Consider the following 24,978-nt stretch of genomic DNA (forward strand, 5'->3'; position numbering starts at 1 on the left):
GAGAGAAAAGGATATATTTAAGTTAAATCTGCCCCTAACTGCAGTTTTTTTTGTTTTTTTTTTTATTACTGCAATCATCTTGCATTTTAAAGAGACACGGGCAATCACCAACATCAGAGCAATTCTTGGAACACTTAGGCTCGATTGAAAATTTCGAGAACAGATAGCAAAGGGGCACAACAGAAAAATCACTATGGAGATTACTATCAGTTCTCATTAAATGATAGTGTTGCTTTATTTGAGAGAATCAGAAAAAAATTATTGGACCTAAAGTACAGATGTTCAGCAAAAGACAAATTGACAACAGTGTAGAATTTGAGAGGTGTGCCAGCAAAGGAAGAAGGTTTTACTGTCCACCATTTGAGGGAATTTAAAATGTTACGTTAACGATACTACCATTTAAAAGTTTGGGGTAAATTAATACTTTTATTCAGCAAGGATGTATTAAATTGACCAAAAGTGACAGTAAAGACACGTACAGTATAATGTTACAAAAGATTTCCGTCTCAAATAAATACTTTCTATTCATCAAAAAACTTATTACGGTTTTTAGAAAAATAATAAGCAGCACAACTCTTTTCAACATTGATAATACAAGGAAATGTTCCTTGAGCAGCAAATCAGCATATTAGAATGATTTCTGAAGGATCATGTGACACTGAAGACTGGAGTAATGATGCTGAAAATCCAGCTTTGCCATCACAGCAATACATTACATTTTAAAATATATTAAAATACAAAACAAGTTATTATAAAATATGAATTAAACTACAAAAATACAAGTTATTTTAAATTGTAAAACATTTTACAGAATAAGAGACTTCTAAAACATTAAATAACCTTACCAACCCCAATCTTTTAAGTGGTAGTGCATATTGTAAAAAGTAACGTAGAATAGTAAAGTTTTCACTTACGTGTACTTAGCTAAGAAAGTACTGGATAATATAAGGTAACTACATGGGTTAAGGTTAGGTTTAGGGGTAGGTTCAGGGTTAGTACCTAGTTATTACCCAGTTATTGTAATTACTATAAGTAGTACATATTATGTATATGGGAAGCAGGACTGTAAAATAAAGTGCTAACATAGTAAAATCAAATAAAAACAACATGGCAACAAACAAAGTAAAAAAAAGCCAACCTCTGAGTCTCAGACATTGTGATCCTTACGGCTCGGTCATTCCATCATTATCTATGGGGTCTTTTTTTGTCAATTTTATCATATCTCTAGGAAAAAATAAATAAAAATCGCACACCCTCCGTAACAAGCTGCATGATTTAATGTAGCATTCATGTACAGGAATGATGTTGGATGCCCATCTTATTACTATTCTTCACACTTTTGAACAGAATAACTAATAATACTTGCCTTTGCAAATGCCACTAATTTCATACGCCACGAGGATCTAACAAAATGTAATTCGAGGACATCCAGAACTAGTAGAAAAAGCAAAGTACAAAACAGGGCAACAAACAAGAAACGTTGCACTACCCGATAAGCTACTGCTAAAATGCCCCTTTAATACCAAAATAAAGACAGGATTACTTCCTAAATGTTTGAACATTGTAATTAAAGCTTTTATGTTAAGGGATTAATCTGCATGGTAATTTTGACTGGCCCTTTTGTGGATTAACTTCCTGCGAGTGAGAGCAATTTCCGCAGTGACCCCACAAAAACGCTTGGGTGGCAGAAACGCAAATCTCTTAAACAATACCGATGTGTTTAATAGCAGCTACGGATGCTTGCGCACCAAAACTCAACATGTAAACCTCAAGACGCTTGAACGGTTACATTATCTCTTCTCTGTGCAGACCAAAAGATTGCATATTATAATTTTGATAGAGCGATAAATTGGCCAATTCTTGGATTTACCAGGATCTGAAGTGTTACCGAGACTAACACTGCAAGTCTTTGTTCTTTGGTCTGCTACTCTCACCCTTATGGATGGTACAAACACAGCAAATTTATCACTCGGGTCCAGCGCAATTACTTGGGGAGCCACCATGTGACAGGGATCAATATGGCACAAGACGCTCGGCCATTGACTGCCGCCCATGACAAAGTGCCCCCATGGCTTTTTGTGAATCCCTTCTATTGAGGGAGCAGATTATCAGCCTTTGTGAGCCTCCTCCTTTTTGATTTACTGTTGAGGTGGGAATGGTATTATTAAGAGGCCTTTGTTTTACAAGGAGGAGAGGCAATGAATGGGCTTACGGCTGAAGCCGCTGCGACCGAGCGATGCACTGACAAACTAACTCCTCTTTATTATCTCATTACCACACGGCTCACTCATTCATTTAGTCCCGTACTCAAAGCCAGGCCGGCTGCCGGGGACACTAACTTTGAGCTACCTGCGGGACGCAGTGCGCTTCTCTGAGTGGACAGCAGGGGGCCATGATGTGTCAACTTTTGCACAGTAAAGCCTCAGACAGCTGACTGAGGGACAGTTTGGTGGTTTGAATGATGCCGTTTGAGGTTAAAAAGAAAAATTACAGGTTTCGGTGCAAATTAAGCTCACCAGCTCATGTGGCATAATGTTGATTACCACACCAATTCATTTGTTTCCTTTTTCTTTAAAATAACCAAAATCCAGTTTGCAGTGAGGCACTTAGATTGGAAGTGAGTGGAGCCAATTTGAAAACATTCAAATACTCACTGTTTCAATAGTGCCTACTTTATTTTTTAACATGGTTTGTGATATCAGCCACTTACAGTTACATTAGATGTAAATAAATTGTTGCTTGACACTGCAAACCGGTCTTTGTAATCATATTATTTTAATTAATATTCGCAATAATAAACCCATTGGTTTGTAGTGCAAATAGTTTTACCATTTAATGCACTTTGGTATTCTACTTATTTACCTATAGCAGCTACTAAACTGGAAGCTTCAAACATTCACAGATAATAGCCTCCATTGTGCAAAATAAGCTGGATGGCTGAATGTTAATATGATTTTAGTGTGTAAAAAAAGCTTTACTTTTTTCTTTCTGTGTACAGTTATTTCCAATTTTACTTATTTGCCATGATGTAATGCCAAAAACACAAACGACTGAAAAAATGTACTGAAAAATTCAACAGTTCAAGTAATACACAGGTTTTAACAGAATTAATGTAAGTGCTTTTGTAAAATTATTCACATTTCTGCTTTTAAATCCTCCAAAAACTGGACCCATTCACTTCCATTGTAAGCACCTCACATACATTTTTTTTAAATTAGGGGCCAAACCATTTTGTTGTGTGGTAATCAACAAAAATATGGCAAAATGTTGTTCACTGAACTTGTATTAAATCAATATTAATCCTTTAAACCATTCAAACCGGCATTCATTCTGGATCTGGAAGGGAAGTTTGGCTGTTTTTGCCACAGCGTCCTACTGCACCTTGGCTCTGGACCGTTTCCAGACAGTCTTATTTGGCAGCAATGCAGTTCACCAGCTTCTACCATGCTTTTGCTAATTAGCTAGGCACCTCTGGGCTACGCAAGTCATCTAGCGAATGCACAAAGAGGGGGAGGCGCTCAATCCCGAAGACCAGCGGCACACATATACGCTGCAGTGAACTGGGAGGGATAAAAGACACTGTAGAAGCCATAGCGTAATAGATTTTAGCTGCTTGGCCACTCTTCCCACACTCTGCAGTCCCACCGCTTGGGTTTTCTGTTTTAATAGTGGTGGGGAGTGCAAAGAGGGGGAAAAAAAAGGGGTGAAGTCAGCAAAAACAAAATGCCGCCATTAAATCATCTCCCTGGATCCCGTGTCAGGTCTGTAATAGGAAAGGCGCTCATCATCAGAAAGGTTACCGCTCTTCCAGAACATCCTCCTCCCCCTTCTTTCTGCACCCCGGGTTCAAACCGGAACCACTCGTCCCACCGGATTCCTCGTACCAGACCACTGGACTGAGTATGAGGGATTGGGGTGCTCAGGTTTTGGTCATGCCAAACTGATTCTATCGCTCCGGTCCACAATAAGAGGCTCAGAGCTTTGATGGGCCCGGGCCACAGAGATGTAGCTTGTTCCCGCCACCGCCACTGTTGTATAAGCACAAATGCGATTCACTTACTAGCAGACACACTGGGCTTTTTGTTATGCCGTTAACTAGATTTCCCCATGAAAGCCTCGCTTCTCTCTCCCTTCCTCTGACTCTTTGTAGAGCTGGGCTTTGGCACGGGGAAGAGAGAAGGCTGGTGGAAATGAGGGAGAGAGACAGGAAGAGTGCGTAAGTGTGAGCTGATGAGATGTGCTAAACGGGAAAACAGGGATGGAGTGAAGGAAAAACATTTTGAGAAAACAGCAGGAGAGAGAGTATTATACTCACTGAGATGCGTTACTGCCACCGCATGTCTGCTGTGACAAAATGCCACAAATTGGCTTCAAAATTAGTGGTCGAGTGAAAAGAGTTTTTGAAGGCTGATACAATATGTCAGATGGCGGGTATAAAGCAGAGCTATGCATCACACAATTTAAAATAAATAACATGTACAACATTGGAAAAGGTTTTTTTTTTCTTTGCTCTAACTTGTTTCCTAACCTAGCTTTCTTATAAACATGTCATTGCATACTATGGGTATTATAAGTTGGCATACATGGCAAATGGCAATTGTCTTGTTTTCTCCCTATTGTTAAGAGAAACTGTGGGAATGGACTTCATTTTATTCAACAAGAATTGATTGGATTGTTGTTGGAGGGGAAGGATTATTGCCCAGCCCTCATGCCAGGGAATATGTAATTAAAAAAAAGAGATGTTGCAAAGGGAAGGGGAAAATTTATGATTTCACGGTGACTTTAAACATTATTTTCCTTTCAAATTGGTGGGTACTGGGCCAGAGTTGATGCCAATGGTGGCTGGCAGAACCTGCGCAATCCATTAGCTGGACTAACTGAGACTCATTGATCATGGTGGCAATGATATGAAAAAGTCAAAAGTTTATTAAGGCTTGCATGACGCAATGCCACTGTCCTAAGACCACACTCACGAGAAATGGCGCATTGGCAACAAAAACACTGCATATACACACAGGACGCAAACACTCAAGAATGCAATTGTGTAATCTCATTTCAAGTCACATTGACACATTACCCATGGAGAATACCTAAGGAATAAATTACTGTGAGATATATACATTACATAATACAAAAACGTCAAGCACAAAAAATTCAAGTACTAATAAACATTTCAATTTCAAAACATTTAGAACAAAAATTGCAGCACGGCTTATGCCAGAAAAAAAAAAAAGAGCTCACTACTTTGCTAAACTGACAACACGTGACTTAACAGGCGACCTGTAATCTAAAAGGCTCCATCTTGCAGCATTATCTGAGCAAAGCAGATGCAGTATGTGCCTCGACAAACACTTGCACACACAGTATGCTGTGAGCTAGGTAAGACAGCTGTAGTGGAGAGAGATAAAGCTCTGGCTGAAGATACAGTGGGGTCAGAGGTTAAAGGGCAGCTGAAGTCATCCAGAGACGGAAAGATATGTAAATCCCACACAAGGAAGTGTCGTGTCTGGTCCAGTGCGAGTAAGCAGTTTGAGAGGGCGTGAGGGACAAGGCTTTTCCCAATGGCACGAGGGAAGATGCCAAAGTAAACTGTCAGAGGGGGAACTTTGGGACTTGTATTTCAGCTGCCAGGCCTGCCGTGGAATTAGGTAGCTAGACTTTCATTAGTGCAATGGAATAGTACCAATAAGTACACTGGAATATGAGGGAAGGGAGGGTTTGGGATAGAAGAGTTTTTTCAGCATGTTAGGATTTCTTTTTGCCATTGCAAAACATAAACAGGATGACTGTCAGCCAAGCAGATGCAAGCCAAAATACCAACACAGACTACATTCACAACTAATTACTGTAACTTTAGAATTTTAGCGTTCTACGACTCATCATTATTGGGTGAATATCCCATCAAGAGTTTTTGCAGGTCATATTTCACCCCAAATTATGGGGGTGGCAAACTTAAGCAAAACAATGAAACCAATTTATATATTTTCTTATACTGTGACTATTTTTCATAAGAATTTGGCACATTATTCCTTTCAACTGTCATCAATGCAATGGTTTAAATTTTAAAGAATACATAATACAAGTAAAAATTAAAAACAATGAACTGCAATAAAGTAAAAACTATTGCATCGTATACCTACAGTAATGAATTATCAAAAGAGAATTACAAAAATATAAAATAATAATAAAAATGTAAGTAAAAAGAATACAAAAAAATGTCCAGAAGCATTACGATGATGAAAAGCGGGCTGGAAAAGGTGCTGAATTTACATAAAATGGTCCTAAACCTTCTTCACATAAAATAATTTCCTTCTTTTGTGGTGAAATACGTCCGGATGTGTTTTTGTAACTTTAACCCTATCTCTGATTTGATACTAAGGAAAACTAGGCTACACGTTTAATTACGGATATTACCATATTGAGTAATATTATGCTACCACACCTAGTAAAATATTCCAATACTTTTTTTAAAAACAACTCTACTGATTCTATTGTCTAATCACTTTGAACCATAAAATCCATACAGCACAGGCAAAATAGCACAGAGTAATGAAACAAAAGCATTAGGAGCATTCACAATAAAAAGCAAGACAGAAGACACAATTAGCTTTCAGAAGCACATTTGACTCGTCAACACAGCTGATTGGGTCTTGAGATTAGCGGTAAGCTCGGATAGAGCGAGGTGTGCGTTGCTGTAGAGCCAATGTGAAAGCAAGCGAGAAAAAGAAAGTCCAGGAGGCCTGAAGAAGGCCAGACGACAGCAAATCGCTTGCAAAGATGGTGAAAAGGCCCAAAATCTGGCTTAATCCACAGAGCAAAAGGCCCAAAACCAGTGTCACTGTTCATGTATTCCACAAAGAACGGCCCTATGGGTGAGTATGTGCCTCCAAACTGGCTAACTGAGTATTCTGTCCATATAAAGTCCATATAAAGTCCTTTTATAGTGCAAACTCAACCATTTTTATGTTAGTCCACATACGATAGTCTTTTCGTTCTTTCAGAAAATTTTCGCCAGACCGTCGTTTAACCATGATAACGTCCATGGCACTGTCCATTTTGGGCAGAAGGGACGGTCATCCGCGACTCCTCCCCGACCCCAACGCCGCTCTTCAAACGAGTTAATTTGCCTCTCTCTCTCTCCCTGTCTCTCTCTCATCTGTCCTTTTCTAGGGGAGGAGGTGGTGCCCGGCTCTCACAACCTGTTCAATGCAAAGATAGAAAGAGTCAGGGCAACACACCTCACACCACAGCCGAGGCCTAGCAGCAGCTAATTCGAACTAGCCGCTTTGCACGACAATACGACCAAAATCTTATTTCACGATATGAGAAATTTTACTTCACGATCGGATCACGATATGCATCATGTCATATTATTTTAGTTAGGGTTGGGCAACGATTAATCGTGATTAATCGCATCCATAATAAAAGTTTGTGTTTACATAATATATGTGTGTGTACTGTGTATAATTATTTAGTCTATATAAATACACACACACAAAAAGTATGTGTATATTTAAGAAAAATTTGGTATTTATATATAAAATATTCATATATAATATAAATTATGTATAAATATATCTACAGTATATACATGCACATTTTTCTTAAATATACACATACATATGTGTGTATTTATATATACAAAATAATTATACGCAGTACACACACATATATTATGTAAACACAAACTTTTATTTCGGATGCGATTAATCGCAATTAATCGTTGCCCAACCCTAATTTTAGTTATTAAAAATAAGAACAAAGAAGCAAATTTCAAACAATAGGACAAATACAATAGAAATGAAAATGAAATTAATTTATTCAGGTACAGTTGGTTTATTTAACATGTTTGTAATAAAACACTACTATAGAAATTTATATAATCAAATGTAAAAAAAAAAAAAAAAACTGCATATTCTTCACTGTATGAATAAAAAAAGCTACTAAAGTTATTCAGTGAAGAGCAGCGAGTGATTTTCTCTTTGTCTTTTGTTGTTTGATTAACGATATTGGGCTGCTGTCACTTTAAGACCGAATGTACGGTTAGAATATATCCTGACGCACATCCGGTTTTCACCCAACTGTTTTCGTTTAGACGAGATATAACTTGACTGTTTTTATATCGAGTACGCCACACAGTGGGGATTTTGACTTAAATGTGTGTATTTCCGCATTCATGTGCAATAAGCCACGTAATAGAGCTGAATACGGGATGTCATGGCGGCTTTCCGTGCACGCTTTTTAATTTCTAAATAATTCAATAGAAATAACTTCAAGTGTCAATAACTTTGAGTAGTACTGTGCTATTCGGATACATTTACATACTGCAATATAAAAGATGTAGCAAAATAGCAAAAACAATTGACGCTTTATATCGTAGCCATGATATATATCACTATCCCGGCCAGCTCTAGTACAAAACATTGCATATCCCCTAATCTGCATTGTAGAAGCATTTGAAGCACTTCTAACCTGACAGGCCACTGTCCAATTACCCAAAAACAGCTTTATGTCAAATCGTGATGGGACGGAAGTGGCGACTGTTTGTCACTTCTATTATGTGAGCTTCAATTAAAAGTTTCTTAGTCATGCTTGCATATATTTGAGCAAAAGCATAACAATGTTACGGCATTGAAAAGCATGACGAGGAGGTGTTAAAAGAAGAAAAAAAAGAAAGTATAATTGATCTGGATCTGACTGTTACGTTAAAATAATCCTGTTTGAAGGAACCGCAACCTCATACCAGGGGCCAAGTGGTGACAGTAAATCAGACAGCTCATTACTGCCAAACCAAGTGAGCAAATACATGTGGCAGCCAAATAGAGAGGGCCCGTGGAGCCGGCGCTACCTCCCACTCACACATGCATGGCAGAGTCCTTATAATGAAGCCTGAACTTTAATCACGAGGCGAATATAACCCCCACCTCTTCCCCGCCAGATCAAACATGCTCTCGCGTGCGCAGATGCTTCAGAGACGCGCAGCGCACAAGCTTACCCACCTCACTAGGTTTTCATTGTCGCCCGGGCTCTTGCAGGTGGTGCACTCGGTCCGTGTGTCATCGGCTTTGGGCTTTTTCTGCAGAGTCGAATGCCTCTGTCTGCGCTCCCGCGGTGATGGTTCCTATGGAAACGCAAGCTATTAGAGGCAACCGCCGTGTGTGTTTGAATGAAGCTGGTGAGTGGAGAGGGCTGAGATTGCTGTGTAAACATACACAAGCTGTCTTCATAACGCTCTCTAAATATTAGAGGTAGATGGGGGAGATAGACAGTCTTAAAGGAGTGCGGGGTGAGGAAGGGAAAGCTCACCTCGATCTTATCCTCGTCGTAAATGGACGTTCTCTTCCTCTTCTGGCCTCTGGTTCTCTGGTCAAAGGGAAAATTATTTTTGGTCATAATACGGCACACAATGAACTTTTCCGAAAGAACAACGTAACAGTTCAAGTGTTAGATTACTGCATTTAAAATGATTGAAGACTATTAAAATGAACCAAGGAATTCAATTATTAAGATTTGCATTAAGAATTCTCTCTGAATGGGGTATTTAAAATAATTAATTCAAAAGAAATTTCACTTAAAATATCACTGAGAATCAAGCCACACACAGGAGGAATACTAATGAAAAATTATGAAAGTCCTGAGGTATACAAGGTAAAAAATAAAAAAAAAAATCATGCTTGTTATTTTACCTGATGACACGACGTCAACTCAGACTGTTCACATTCAGAAAAGACCGATCAACTTCAAGCTCAAAAATAGTTTCATACTACATTGACTGTATATGGGCTATGTTAAGAGTAGTGGAAAAAAGCTTACACAATGTAGAATTTATAAGACAATTTAGAATTTAAATAAGCAGACCAGAAACATTGCAAGTAAGTTTTGATGTAATAGTCAAGTTATTTTCTAAAAGAATAACAATGTTACTGGAGTAACTGTGCAGTGCGTCAAAAATAGAAATAAGAAGTCCATCCGTTAAAAGTGCAATGCGACACACTTAGCATACAGCACAGATGACTTCGCTAATTATAATGAGAACCATTTCGTTTTTTGTAGCCACAATGTAGAGTGGTGCAGGTATGACGTAAATTTGTAGGAAAAAACGGAAACAAGTTAGCATTTTAGCACTTTCGTTTCCATCGTCCTGAAGTCAATGGGTTTTTGGTTAAATGGCTGAAATAAGGTCTGTGGTCAACACAGCTCAAGATATGTTGACGTTTTATTCTATGACATAAAATACATCAGTATTACCCCACTAAATGGGACTACAGAGGATGTCGGGGACATTAAACGTCATCACGCCGAACACGTAAGCCCAGTCCACTTTGTGCTTATAATTGTGCTCTTATAAACTATTCTAACTCAAACTTTCTGGGAAAATGTTTTACTGAAAGTGTTGTTGGAAGTGGTGACGTTGAAGTCGTGGGACCGTTTATAGCCTACCTTTAGCTTTTTACTTTTCGCGACTGCATTTAGGCTTCAAAATTAATAAAAGTTGTGTTCATCTGTGTAAATTATCTTGATGGAAAAAACGTGTAAGATTCATAAACTTTTGTTGATGCCAGAGCTTGTTTAGCCAGAGCTAAAAATAGAAACATTTGACATTTCACTGGACCGTTTACCCAATAGGTTTCGTCACTATGATATTATTACAGTATCAACTGAGGGTTCTCTTGCTTTCGTTTGTGGATTCTTAAAACCCTCAAGAACCCCCGTAGAACTGGGCATGCCTGTATAATTTGCTCTTCCTCTTCTTCTGAATTAGTTTCTGGTTCAAAAACACATGGCTGAATTAAACCAATATTTCCACTTGCCATCGTGTAGCGTTTACTACAGCTGACAGAGTGGATCAGGTAGTCCAAGCTTGTGTGATTGGGTGGAGGCGGGGACTAATTAGAAAATTCATGGATCGGTGTATACAAAAATAAACAAGGGTGTAAGAGTTACATTCAAGCTATTTTAAGGCATGAAGAAATTACTTTCACAGGAAAAAACCTTTAAATATGTCAAAGTGGTTATCAAAGATGAGTTTTAAAGGGATACTCCACTTTTTTCGGAAATATGCTCATTTTACAACTCCCCCAGAGTTAAACAGTTGAGTTTTACCGTTTTAGAATCCATTCAGCCGAACTCCGGGTCTGACGGTACCACTTTTAGCATAGCTTAGCACAGATCATTGATTCAGACGAGTCCAGTAGCATTTCTTTCAAAATGACCAAAGAGTTTCAATATTTTTCCTATTTAAAACTTGACTCTTCTGTAGTTAAACCGTGTACTAAGATCGACGGAAAATGAAAAGTTGCGATTTTCTAAGCCTATATGGCTAGGAACTACTCTCATTCCGGCGTAATAATCAAGGAACTGTGCGGCCGTAACATGGGTGCAGCAGGCGTAATGATATGACGCAGCGCCTGAAAATAGGTCTAATAGGTTAGACAAACTTAGTCCCGGTCACGTTGGAAGAAGTTACCGAGCTGGGGACTATTTTTAGGCGCTGCGTCATATCACTACGCCTGCTGCACCCATGTTACGGCCGCACAGTTCCTTGATTATTACGCCGGAATGAGAGTAGTTCCTTCCTAGCCATATAGGCTTAGAAAATCGCAACTTTTCATTTTCCGTCGATCTTAGTACACGGTTTAACTACAGAAGAGTCAAGTTTTAAATAGGAAAAATATTGAAACTCTTTGGTCATTTTGAAAGAAATGCTACTGGACTCGTCTGAATCAATGATCTGTGCTAAGCTATGCTAAAAGTGGTACCGTCAGACCCGGAGTTCGGCTGAATGGATTCTAAAACGGTAAAACTCATCTGTTTAACTCTGGGGGAGTTGTAAAATGAGCATATTTCCGAAAAAAGTGGAGTATCCCTTTAAGGGATAAAATCATTTACTGCAATGGGATTTTGAACAGTTCACTTCATGGTTTTGTTAATTCTACGAATTCGGACACGCTACTAATTTCATGTACTGTTTTTTGCTTACTATATATACCAGGGAGGAGGCATATTTGGATGCAGGTAGCAAAACAGAAACTGAAATAAGCTTTCCTTAACTTTGCACTTCAGGGCTTTATTACAAAAAAAAAAAAAAAGGAGTAAAAAGTAAAATGAGATTTGAAAAGCCGCTCAGTTGGATTGTAATGTGTTGTTCAAGCCATGTGGCAGTAAGCTGAACAGAACAAAGTTTAACGCTCTCCATGAGTAAACAGCTCACGCAGAGCAGCTGGTGACTCGCGGCTCACTGTAGCTTCTACAGATGTCAAACAGTGGTGCTCCTCTCTAATCCAAATCTCTCATTCAGTCCGACTCCCCCTTGTGTGACAGAGAGATTCAATCCCTTTGTTTAGAGCCCAGACCACAGCCCTAACCGATGCCCCTCTCTATCCAGATATAAGGCCATTCCGCAATTGGGTCAACCCTTGCGGTTTAAATTGGATTTTTGTGTGTGCCATGAACCAAGATGGAGTATCCAAAGTCATTCTCCACAGTGCGCTCTTCTGTTCGCCACTAGAGACACTTTTTGCACTCAGGTTTTTCTTGTCTACCATCGTTGGATCAACTCTTCATCTCCATCAGACGCTGATAAACATGAGAAAAACAACAGCAGCACTGCACGAATCAAATCAAACATCTCCACCTTAATGCAAACGGGCGCACGAGTGTGCCAAGCTGGGCCTTTTTAAAAAGGGAAGAAAAAACGACAACATATTTAAACAGATTGTGAAAACAATTCCATCTGTCGCCTTTGGCTTGCCACCACACAGCAGATGGAACACTTATCATTATAAATGCTAACTGCTTCCACACTGCCAATTGGCACTTAAATGCCTCTGCCATTTCTCCCTCGATGGTGGCACCAAACAAAGGCACTCATTTATTTCATTATTCCTTCATTACGGCAGACTCGATTAAGGTAATCTATAAAAGGCTAGATCAGTGGTCCTCTGCGCCGAGAGCCTCTACGTAACGCTAAAGTATTGTAGACATGGTGATGGGCTGACATAAACAAAAATCTACACTTAGAAGAGTCAAGATGACTCTGTGGAAAAAAAAGTACTTTCTAATTAAACACCTCACAATGATGCATCTTTAAAAAAAAACATAGAATCAATTTTCACAAGATTGAAAAACTACTGGTGCATACAAAGGCACCGTAACAAAGAGTAGCCTACTGCGGTAATTCAAAGAAGACTAATGGCTTACAATCCAGGACAAACATGTTAACTAATAATCAAATACATGTTTGATCAGAAAACAATTGTTTGCTACAAAGTTCACAACACTATAGGACTATTTGGTCGCAAAAATTAAAATAGTATAAATAATAAAAATATATAATTGCACTAGATTTAATTGCAGTGGTGCCTGTCCCATAAAACTAAATTCTTCTTGTTGTGGGTGGTTGCCAGGGCATTGCAATGTGGTTTCTAGGGTGTTCTGGATGGTTGCTAGTGGTTACTTAATAGGCCAAGTCTAAAGAGCTCAATTCTAAGGCTCTATGATATTCTGGTCTCTAGGTATCGCACAATCCCTCCATTAAAGTAAGTCAAAACCTCATTGGTTCTTGTGGAAGCTCAAACGTGCTGCATTACAGGAAAATGAACCTCATTGGTTCTCGCACTTCAAGCAAACGTGTATGAGCTTCCGTTTACCACAACTAATGTGTGAGTTGATGAATGTTTTTATGTGAATACAAGCCTAAATTCAATCTGTTCATCAGATAAATTGATCGTGTCTCTTTAGAAGATGTGGATGAAAAGTGACCCTTGTTTTATCAAACTCCACTAATCATAGCAACATTTCCAATTCCCTCATTCTATCAAATAATGCAGAAATCTTTTCAATAAAGAGTCACAACAAAATCTCAGTGTGCACCAGTCATGAGAGCCATTTCAGTTGTGCAGGAGGGCCGGTCCTCAGTGGCCCTGGAGAAGTGCGGCACATTAGCGCATCCGAACACCACTGACTCCTGAACGGAAGGAATGGCGGGGGGGCGGGGGGGTTGATTAGCTAGCCGTGATAAATCAGAACACAGCTTTACAAAGGCTTGCCACCACCACACCGGCTGGTTAAGGGCATTAAAAATGCAAAGCAGGACTCCTTTCAGCTGCTGCCACACTCTGGAGTGCAAGTGAAGATAAATTCTGCAATGAAGCATCTTTCTCTGGTGGAGTTTAGCCGGAGTTACAGAAGAGAGAGAAAAATAAAAGCCTTTTAATCCAGCTGCTCTCCACTGAAGCCTTCGCCTCACTTCTGGGCACGCGTCTCAGAGACTAAAGGGAAAACGCATTAACCCTGCCTGGGATACGCAAGCACACACTCACACACGTGAATACAGCAAACAAAAACAACGTCCGGAAGTCATTCCTTTTACCTTCATGTGAGCTACTTTGACAGCCATCAGCCAAGGCGAGCGGCTGCAGTGCTGCAGAAGCCATCTAAAATTGCGCTTTACTTTCTAATTCGATTTAAAAGCTGGCAGGGAGAGGTTTATTGACTAATCTTTAAAACAAAAGGTTGAAAAAGACAAAATGAAGGAGGGCTGGAGAGCTTGTTGTTTCTCCGATGGATATCTTTTGTCATCCTTAAGGGAGCCGGGCTGCCGGAGCACTATCGCAGGATCAGAGAATGCTGGACAGTGATAAGTGGAAGCCATGGAGAGCCTGAAAGACAAGCCCTATCTCAAGTCTGAGAAAGCACACACACCCCTACCCTCACACTTCAAAGCATTGCTCAGCTTCTACAGCTAGAAGTAGTGTGTGCACAAGCCTGATCATTCAATAGACAATAAAATAATCGCTCCGTTCCAAAACACAGTGAGCTGCCTACAAAGGCAGCATTTTAAGGAATCATAGGCAAGCTACACATTTGGCAAAAAAAGTCCATTGTTTATTGTCAATAGTGTAGTGTTGTGTGAGGCACAGCTCGCACTGAAATCCCTTTCAAACCAAACAGCTTTCTGTTATTCAAATCGGCGAATCCAGAAGACCAGCTTGAACTCATTATGAAATCTGGGTGGGAAAATGTTCACTCTCATGCTACATTCCTAGTCGCATTCTTATTGAAATGACTAGATTTCGACAAACAACTGCAAATGTGACCACATCTTAAGGGTTAAAGGGTTGGTTCTAGAAAATTCTATCATCAATTACTCACTCTCATGTCGTTCCAAACACATAAGACTTTCGTTCATCTCCAAAACACGAATGAAGATATTTTAAATGAAACAAATTGATTAAATGAGAGATTTCTGTGAATAGAGAAGTCTATTCACCCAAAGCTTTGATGGTTCAAAATATTCATAAAGACATTGTGAAATAAATCCATATGAATCGAGTGGTTTAATACAAATTGTCTGAAGAGACATGATCCCTTTATATGATGAGCAGATGTAATTTAGGCTTTTATTCAAATATAAACAGGTCAGTGAACATACATAGATCGCTCAAATATGGTAAATGGAAGCTCAACTGTACTTGCTTGATGCGCAACATGGAAGAATAACAATCATTGGTTCTTGACAGTCAAGCATGCAAGCTTAAGCTCCAGGACCATATTGCGTTTTCTCTCATTCATAGTAATAAGTTAGATCAGTCTTGGTATGTATATAGTCTTCAGTATTGTGTTGTTAGCTTAGCAACATGTTAATATCAAACTGTACTAGAATCAAATTTAAGTCAAGACGTAGCACTATTTGTGTCAGTGTTCCAAATCAGTCACTTCTGAGGTTAGGATGCTATCTTTGAAGGCTGCTGCCTTTGTAGGGAGTAGGCAGCAAGGCAGCTCATCAAGTATTAGTGACAATTCTAAATGCTAATGTTCAAATAAAACTGAAATGCTAAGGAGCAGTCCCAAAGGGTTTTTTACTGATGGCTTAATTATGCCTGTATCAGTTTCAAGGTGATTTTATAAAACAATTCAATATGATATAGTAATCAACAAGGCTAGCAGTGACTTACACCAATAACCTCTGTGAAAGCTCAAGAGACTAAAGAACAGGTCAATTATCTGTTTTACATGAGGAGCAGAGAATCAATTTCAAGTCAATGAATGACTCTTCCACCTAAAACAACAGCTAGATTTAAACCACCAATCAGGAAGAGCTAGACAAAGCTTAAAATGATCTAGTAAACAGTACTAGTAGTAGTAGTAGTCCCTTGAGCCAAGTAATTCCCATTTTACACCAACAATTTCTAATGGATTTGTGAGTCTCTCTCAGAACTGGGCCATGTTTTCATTTTAGAGACTTTGAAGATGTAATTAATATTGTGAAGCATTATTAGTAGTCTGTGGTTAGAGAATCAACTTTTTCTTTAGGCGGAAATAGTGGAAATCTGCGAAAGCCATCCAGATTTGGCACCACAATTTCAATATCAGTGATATGATGATGCTCATGATATGCTCAAACTCACAGTCCCTCTCACTTGAAGCTTCTTGGGCTCTGGGCTCATTTCTTGAGGGATAAATTTGATTGGTCCCTTGATCTGCCTCCTGGACCTTTTGGTTCCATCCGGCAGCGTCTCCATGGCGATGTCAGCCTCATCACTGCTGGCCTGGTCGCACTCAGAGCACTGCCTGGAAAAGGATGAGCGAGAGACAGAACGAGAGAGAGAGAGAGAGGAGTCAGGTATTCTTTTGCTTTCATTTAACCTTATTGATTTCTCAGTATGGAGAAATCTTTGAGATGAGAGAGTGGCTTTCAAGGTCCTTGCCCATGTTTTTCCATTGGAAGCAGACGTGTCATATTCATTCTAACAAAAGGGATGTTAAGTATCCCGCACAAACAATATCTAAAATTGAAGGAATAGTCAAATTCTTTAGTGCGGGAAAAGCTTTTTGATTATACAGTATTACTGTCTCAGGGGCAGGCAGTTGCCAGTAATTAGGTACGACTTGGCCCCCTACACAATTTTATCTTTCGAATGCTTTCTAATTTCCACCCAGCAGACCGGAACGACATCACGCTTTCTTATTCATGGATTAAATGAATTACTCGAATCAGCAGCGAAAGCATTGGGCTCAGCTTGACAAATAAACAAAACACAGAAACGCTCACGCATGCAACTGTGGAGCTCCACATAAATTTTGAAAGTGACAGTTAGTATAACCTTATGAAAGTAAACATGGAGGGACTTTATGAAACACTACAAGTGGAAAAACACTCTTAGAATTTGAAACTGCATTTTTATTTTGCTATAGACATTAAAAAAAATAATAGGGCTGTCAACTTAACATGTTAATTTAGTGATTAATTATAACAAAAATGTAATAAAAATCCTCTGCAATTAATCTTGCTCTCAGACCCATGTATTAATTTATCATGTAATTTGATTAGAATTTTTAACCAATTGACAGCCCAAGATAAAAAAGAAGAAGAAGTGAACTGTCAAAGTTTTACACTTTATTTGTTTCCTTCAGAGCAGAGAATCCCAAGCGTTTTTAAGGTAAACTCCTTTGACCTTAAATATTTACTTGAAGTACGGCCTATGATTTTAAGTCAATATTTCAATAATTGACTTCAATTAATTTCTAATGTTGGCTAATGGTCACAGGTAAATAATTAAATATTTTCTAAATATCTTTTTTATATTAGTATATATAGTATAGTATAGTATATATTAGTAGAATATTAGTAAGTATTTTATTTTGATTGTTTTAATTTTTCTTATTTTAACAGTTAACAGTTTTATAATTATTATTTATTAGAAACCCTGCTCTGGAGTTATAAGAGGCGTAAGCACTTCCAGAAGAAATGTAATCACATTTCAATTCCCTCTCCCAGTCCTGTTCTCACCAGTAGCTGTTTTTGGTCTTCTTCGGCATGCGTGTGAGAGGTGGGTCCAGACAGCCCAGATGGTAATGCAGCTTACAGGTGTCACATAGCAGTAAAAGATGCTGGTCTTGGTTTTTCTTACAGATCCCACAGCTGCACATGCAGAACATGAAACCGTTTCTTATTTACAGCACACAGCCACATTAAAGCATTTACTTTTTAAGCCAAGATATCTTTTCACACTTTTCCTGTCTTTCAGTGCATAATATTTTATGAACTCTAGGTCAACGTTTAAAAATGATATTACAATAGCACTGCCCAGGTGTCATAAATGACCTGTTGGCACCCTTTATTGGCCGCAAGCTGACCTGTAGAGCATAGCTGGGAGGTTTGACGACTTCCCTGGTGATCCACCCTCTTTCTTGCTTGGCTTTCTCTCTTTGGGAGCTTTCAGAACTGCAGGAGAGTTCAATTTCTGCAAATAAAGCAGAACAATGAAATTCATCCACATTTCAAAGACACACCAAATTATTCAGTGATAATATTAAACTAGACCATCTTAACTTGAGAAAGTTATTGTCTAAAGATGTGTTAAGTGTTTGCCAGGGTAGTGCCATAAAGTTGCAAAGGTGTTCTGGGTGGTTGCTTACACTATTAAACAAATTTGAAAATTAAATGCAATTAAATATTTTAGAGTGAAACATTGGTTCTAAAAATTGTTTTTGATGATTTTGAAGAGACTTTTCTTTGATATGTAGCCTCTATTAAACTAGTGTTTATTAGCCTAAACAAATGCAATTAATTCAATAAACAATGGGTTTGTGACAATGAAAGCTGGCCGGAGCATTTGGGAATTATTTTTGCATTTCTGTTTGATGCTGTTCTTGGCATAGAAAATCAATCAGTTTAAGTCTGTTTTTCTCTCGTTTCCTCTATATGTAACCTTCCTAATAAAAATGCATTTTTGGCCAAACAAGATCACTTGACATTCCTGTCAGTACACTGAAAACTATTTAATTTTCTGTTTATTTTTAAAGGGAAATGAAAGAAAGCATAAGCTAGATCTTACAGACACCTGAAGAGTGACTATGACTACTTTCATTCAGCAAAGAAAATAAGGGTCACTAGGGTGAGACATTTTATGTAGAGATATAAACAAGACAAAAAATATTATGTAAAACAGTTTAATTAAGAGTTTCTCTTGAAAGTTACTTCTAAAGATGGGGTTTGGAGAGAGAACAGTGGCCAGGAAAGAAAGAAAAAAAAATAAGTTTTTCTATTTTCTGTCTCTACATCTGCGTTGCATCTTTTCCGACCAGGTTAATTAGAAAAATTATCTAGTAGGAACCGGTCGCACAGCAACACAGAGCAGCTTCTCTCTAGAGGCTTTCTAATCTGAGCGTGCTCAGTTCAGTGTGCCCATGGTGACGGTCCCTCTCCACTGCACCGCCGGGATTATAACAGGCCGGAGAGCTGAGCGAGGAGATACCAGGTTTCACATCCTGCAAACTCTGGATTACTGTGGCCAGTCCCTCACTCCACATCCCACATTTCAGTGGGAATATTACTTGGAGAATAAAGGTGTTTGACTAAGGACAAAACAAAACAAAAACCAAAAAAAGAAAAAGAAAGAAAAAAGCCTCACAGAACAGCCCGAACAGGCGGTTGGCCATCTGCTGAGGGAGCCAGACAGATAGACTTTGCAGTCTTGCTGAGATTGTGGAGAATCCCAATGGTACCCTGAGAGGGGTCATATAACTCACACAATTTGCTTGGGGAGTCCACAATGACGTTTTAACACATGGTGTCCACATCGAATATTTCATTTAACAAAAAACAAGCTATTTCTAAACATGACTAAAACAGCAATTAGAGAACAGCATCTAAATAGCTTAGTGAGTAATGTTTTCCTTGTCTGTAAATTGTTACCGAATTCACATTTGAGTCCACAACTGAATTTCATCATTCTCTGAAAAAGTTCAGATATCTGAATGAAATATTTGACGTCCCGATAAAGCAACACAACAAAATGTCAATGTCATAATATGTCATAATATTATTCATAGAGTAGTGCATTTTTGTTGATGTGCTAGTTTAGATATGGATATAGTAAATAACAGCTTAATCTTCACATCATATCAAGAACCAGATCAGTTTGAATTGTGTATGAATCATTCAGCCTGATTTGTGATTCAGATTTTTGTCAGATTCATTATCATTGTTGAAGCATGCATTAAGATGCAACTGAAGGACACAAATACTAAAATTTTACACCAATCTTTTTCAAGTCCAGTGCTAAAATTGTCATTTTTTGAAAAAGTTTAGATAATCTAAATGGAATATTTGACTTCTGAACAAGAAAAATTACTACAATATTTTGGATTGATAAAATTACTTTAAATTATTATTCAGCACTATTATTATTTTTTTGTTAATGTGCTTGGTTTTTTGTGTGTCATCACCTTCTGAGTTTTACCGGTTTTAAATAAGAACATCCAAAACTGTGAAAGAACTCGTTCGCAAATAACAGCTTGTTTACATGTCAAGAACCAGATCAGTTTGATTTGTATATGAATCATTCAGTCTTATTTGTTCGATTTGATATTGTTGAAGCGTGCGTTAAGATGTAACTAAAGGACACGTATAAAATCGTTGCAAATAATTTCGCACACCAATGAATCGTTTTACATTTCCAGGGTTCTTCAAAGCGTAGTCGTCATAGATGGGTAAATTTCTATAGTGGTGAATAAAAACTACAATATTTTAGTTTAGCCTATATTGATTATGCTGTCAGTTGATTCAAGAGAAAGATGTCAAATTTGCAGTAACTCCTTCAGCAATTGTATTAGAAAGCACCGTTAACTAGTTTTCTGTAATTTAAAGGGATAGTTCACCCAAAAATTTAAATTCTGTCATTAATGACTCACCCTCATGCTTTCTAAACCCGTAAGACTTCTGTTCATGTTCGGAACACAAATGAAGATCTTTTTGATGAAATCTGAGAGCTTTCTGTCCCTCCATTGACAGCTACGCAACTACCACTTTGACGCTTTAAAAAGTTCATAAAGAGCCGCCCGCCTCCTACCTCCTCGCTCCATTATTGCAGAATTTATCTGCCGAGAGGACTGAAGATATCCAGAATCGAGTGGAGTGAAAAGCAACGATCGCTTTATATGATGAACAGATTTAATTTAGGCTTTTATTGACATAAATATTAATCAGTGAACATAAACAGAAGCTCAACCGAACCTGCTTGTCGCGCAAGAACAAACTTCTTGTAAAAGCTCAAATGTGCTGCGTAACACGAGAATTAACTTCATTGGTTCTTGTGGAAGCTCAAATGTTGTGGCCAACACACATGAGTGAACCTCATTGGTTCTCGTACATCAAGCCAACATGCTTGAGCTTCCGAGTTGATGAATGTTTATATGTGAATAAAAGCCTAAATTCAATGTTCACCATATAAATTGATTGTGCCTCTTCAGAAAAATTGGACTAAACTGCTCAATTCATATGGATTACTTTTACAATCTCTTTATGACCTTTTTGAAGCGTCAAAGTGGTAGTTGCGTAGCTGTCAACGGAGGGACAGAGAGCTCTCAGATGTCATCAAAAAGATCTTGATTTGTGTTCAGAAGTCATACGGGTTTGGAACGACATGAGGGTGAGTATTTAATGACAATTTTCTTTTTAGGGTGAACTGACTTTTTTAAGGTATTATAATACAATCTTTTTTTTTTTCATGTCCAAAGCAGAATTTGTCAATTTCAGGAAGAAAAAAACAAACAAAATATTTCAGACTCAACGTAAATTTATAAAAGGTCATATTGTTTACGGGAACAAATTCATACTTGGTGCGACCTCAAGTTTGCGAAGGTGATAAGCTACCGAAGAAACATTCATGCCCCCTTTCAAAGTGTACCAGTGTGAGTTCTCCCTCACCCAAGGTGGCACGAGAGATGAGACGCTCTCCTGAGAACATCAATAATTTGAGGGTTATGTGCAGACACCAATGACTGATAGGGAACGAAAATGTAGTAGATAGATGACACAAAGGAGCGGGGCGCCTTGACTGATGTTGCTACTTAAGCGGCGTGCGTTTTCTAATTATGTGATTTATGACCATCATTGCAGATTCACTGGCTCACTCTTTTCCAGACCACTCGGCTCTCCTCGCCTCCTTCTACCTCCTTGCTCCATTATTGCAGCATTTATCTGCCGAGAGGACATTTTAAGAGATCCTTTTAATTAACCATCTTACACACTCTCTAAGCTGGGTAACCAGTTATTCAACGCAAATTAAGTTTTAAACAAGTGCGCATGGGTGCATGCAAATGAACGCCTTTTAAATGTTTTGTCGTTGTATCAGAAGCGAGATAACGACGTGAGCTGCAGTTCTGATTGTTGCGGTTTTAGGTTATCTAGGGGAAGAGTGGACTTTCATATTCATTCTGGGGAGGCAATCTCATCAAATTCATTCTTCCTGGGTGTATCATAGTGATTAAAATGGTGACAAAACACAGAGGGACTGGCGATACCTCCTTACTGACAACCTTTCACTCTGTGTGTGGCCCTGTAGCCTAGTCTACGCTAATTCTCCACATACACACTGCATGAAATTGAGCACCGTTTAGCTCCAACAAAACTTTTCCGACAAACTTTGCGAACGTTTCAAAACCCAGAATCCTTACAATTCCTTTCACGGTTGCTGTTGCCGGTGACATTTTTGTTTCAGGGCATATCCTGCTAAATGGCATTCTAAGTACAGACTGTTATTTAGACAAAAAGAGAGATCTACGGAACATTTCAGACCTTCACATTTTCGCACTCATTAAGTGACCGTCACCCATGGCGACGCACCTTGGTGATGTGGTTGCCATAGTGAGCAGGGGACTTTTAGCTACAGAGTCAGGGCTGAGTGCATGGCCAATGACAGGTCAATCAGTTAGCGCAAATGAAAGAATTTCGCAAACAGGAGGCCCATTACAGCGAAGAGAATTACCTCAACGCTGTCTACCCAGTGGGGTGCTGCCTACAATCTAGATTTCTTTCAATCACAGCTCATTACCCAGGTGCAAAAAATCCAGGGAGAAGATTTCTGTTCTCTTTACACTCTTTTCACTGTGAAGTCTAAGACGAATTCTGCCAACAATACGCTCCAACTGCTAGATCCATGTGTTGCGTCTGAGCACCCAAAGTGTCTGCATTGAAGACCAAAACTGAGAAAGTCCATGAGCCAAAGAGATATTGACTCAATTTACTTCACATTTTATTAACTGGAGGTTAATAAGCTGTAATGCACAATATAGCTTTCAAAAAAAAGAGTGTGATTCACCGTGCAGACATATAATGTTAAAATTTACGGCCATTAATGTCCGTTTATGGATACTAAGCAGCAATAAAAGTTATGCTTTGTGTGCACTATGCCAGTAGATCAAGTGAAAGCATTAGCCAGGTTGTTTCAGGATAGCTGTTAAAGGGTTAGTTCACCCAAAAATGAAAAATATCCCATAATTTACTCACCTTCAAGCCATCCTAGGTGTTTATGACTTTCATTGTATATGCGCTTTTTTTGGCTTCAAACACTCAGGCGCTACTCACTCCCATTATAAAGCTTGGAAGAGCCAGGATATTTTTTAATATAACACCGATTGTGTTTGGCTGAAAGAAGAAAGTCATATACACCTAGGATGGCTCGAGGGTGGGTAAATTATGGGATAATTTTCATTTTTGGGTGAACTAAACCAATTTTGTAACAAAGATATAAATATTACATTATTATTTTTAGGTGTCAACATGTAAACATAGTTTTATGAATTTGAGACCATAAAGGTAAAAAAATAAAAAGCTTATATTTGTTAGTCTTTTGATGATACTTAATGTTCATCAGTGTGGAAAATGTTTATGGAAAACTAAAAAAATAAATACTTTGAATGTTGTAAGACCTTGAATAACATTTAAAATGGTATTCGGGGGGAAAAAAAGGCTATGAAAGTGTAAAATATGGGCCCTTTAAAGCATCCCAGCCTGATCAGAGCACTTGAAGCACGCAGTTTGTATCAGGGCGGGATGTAAGCTCACTGGAGCTGTGATAGATGAGGCGTACAGCTGGATCAAGGATGGGATGGGGCGGAGAGAGACGGAATGAAGATGGACAGGGGAGAGAAAGAATGAGGCGGTTGAAGGTAAGCCGTACCTGTCCAAGGATCCCCCCCATCATGCTCCATATGGCTTGGCCCTCGGTCCTCAGCTGGCCATTGACATTCTGCAGGTCCTCCAGAGACTCGCACAGCTGTGGCAGATAAAACCGCGGCAAGGCGGGAGATAAGATAAGACAAGGACAAGTTGGCCAGCTCTGTCTGTTAGCGCACACGCACGGACTAACGTGTACAAATCCAAAGGCGTACACAAACCTGTGAACATCTGAATGACTAATACACAAACACGTTTTTAGTGCGTTACACAAAAAACAAAAAAAACAGGTTGATTTCAGGCAAGCAACAAACGCTACCAATCAAAACACCCTCACACAAAAAAAAATACCATTTTCTACTTTTAACAGATTCAGAGCCCAGCACACCATGAAATATTCCATTACACTTCCTGCGTCTACATTTCTCTTTCTCGCACATACACGCACCGCTGTGGCATTTCGCCGTGTAGGGGCCACTCTCAGCTCCAGACAGTAGATAAGCGTCAGGCAGGCGTTTGATAAAGACGATGATGAGAGGAAACAGTGGAGAGGTGAAGTTATTATGGGTATGTGAAACGAAACTAAAGAGAGCCATCCTTATCTCCGCTTTCTGTGAAGATGAGGCTCCACGTGGGGAAGCTTGAGCTAACATTTAAAACTGTCTCCTCTCCGACACACACTCCAGATTTATACTGATGGCACAGCGGGGTCCAACACATAATAATTTAACTATTTATATGGTTGCATATCATTAATTGATTTTTTTTTTTTACAAAAAATCTATTAATAAAAAAAGCTGTTTTTCCACCGCCGAGCCAAACCATTCTCATAACTTAACGGTTCCATTCTGTGCCGATCCGGCCCAGCCAGTAACATTTTTTTATGTAATACAAATGCGTCAGTCGTTGCCTTAGTAACACGATAATTTACAGACGGTATGAGATGTAAATAGCGGCCGTGTTATGGAGGATGATCAGATATTTCTTTTCATTTAATTATTAACTTGTGTTAACAT

The 24,978-nt window shown here is 38.8% G+C and overlaps 1 protein-coding gene across 3 annotated transcripts in view; it reads right to left on the minus strand.

Annotated features, from left to right (window-relative positions):
- phf14 (PHD finger protein 14) overlaps window positions 1–24,978 on the minus strand; it is an 81,098-nt gene that overhangs the window by 24,912 nt on the left and 31,208 nt on the right. For 2 of the 3 annotated variants that reach the window (XM_084422607.1, XM_084422606.1), the window contains exons 11-16: window positions 23,967–24,062; window positions 18,139–18,245; window positions 17,792–17,923; window positions 16,410–16,572; window positions 9,307–9,363; window positions 9,000–9,121 (exon numbers count right to left, since the gene is read on the minus strand). In XM_084422607.1, coding sequence (XP_084278733.1) covers window positions 9,000–9,121; window positions 9,307–9,363; window positions 16,410–16,572; window positions 17,792–17,923; window positions 18,139–18,245; window positions 23,967–24,062 — 677 coding nt within the window. Of the gene's footprint in view, window positions 1–4,907; window positions 7,200–8,999; window positions 9,122–9,306; window positions 9,364–16,409; window positions 16,573–17,791; window positions 17,924–18,138; window positions 18,246–23,966; window positions 24,063–24,978 lie in introns of those variants that run through there. The other variant, XM_084422608.1, reaches the window with a different exon arrangement.

Source organism: Rutilus rutilus (genome assembly GCF_951802725.1).
Source record: "Rutilus rutilus genome assembly, chromosome: 11".
Classification (NCBI taxonomy): domain Eukaryota; kingdom Metazoa; phylum Chordata; class Actinopteri; order Cypriniformes; family Leuciscidae; genus Rutilus; species Rutilus rutilus.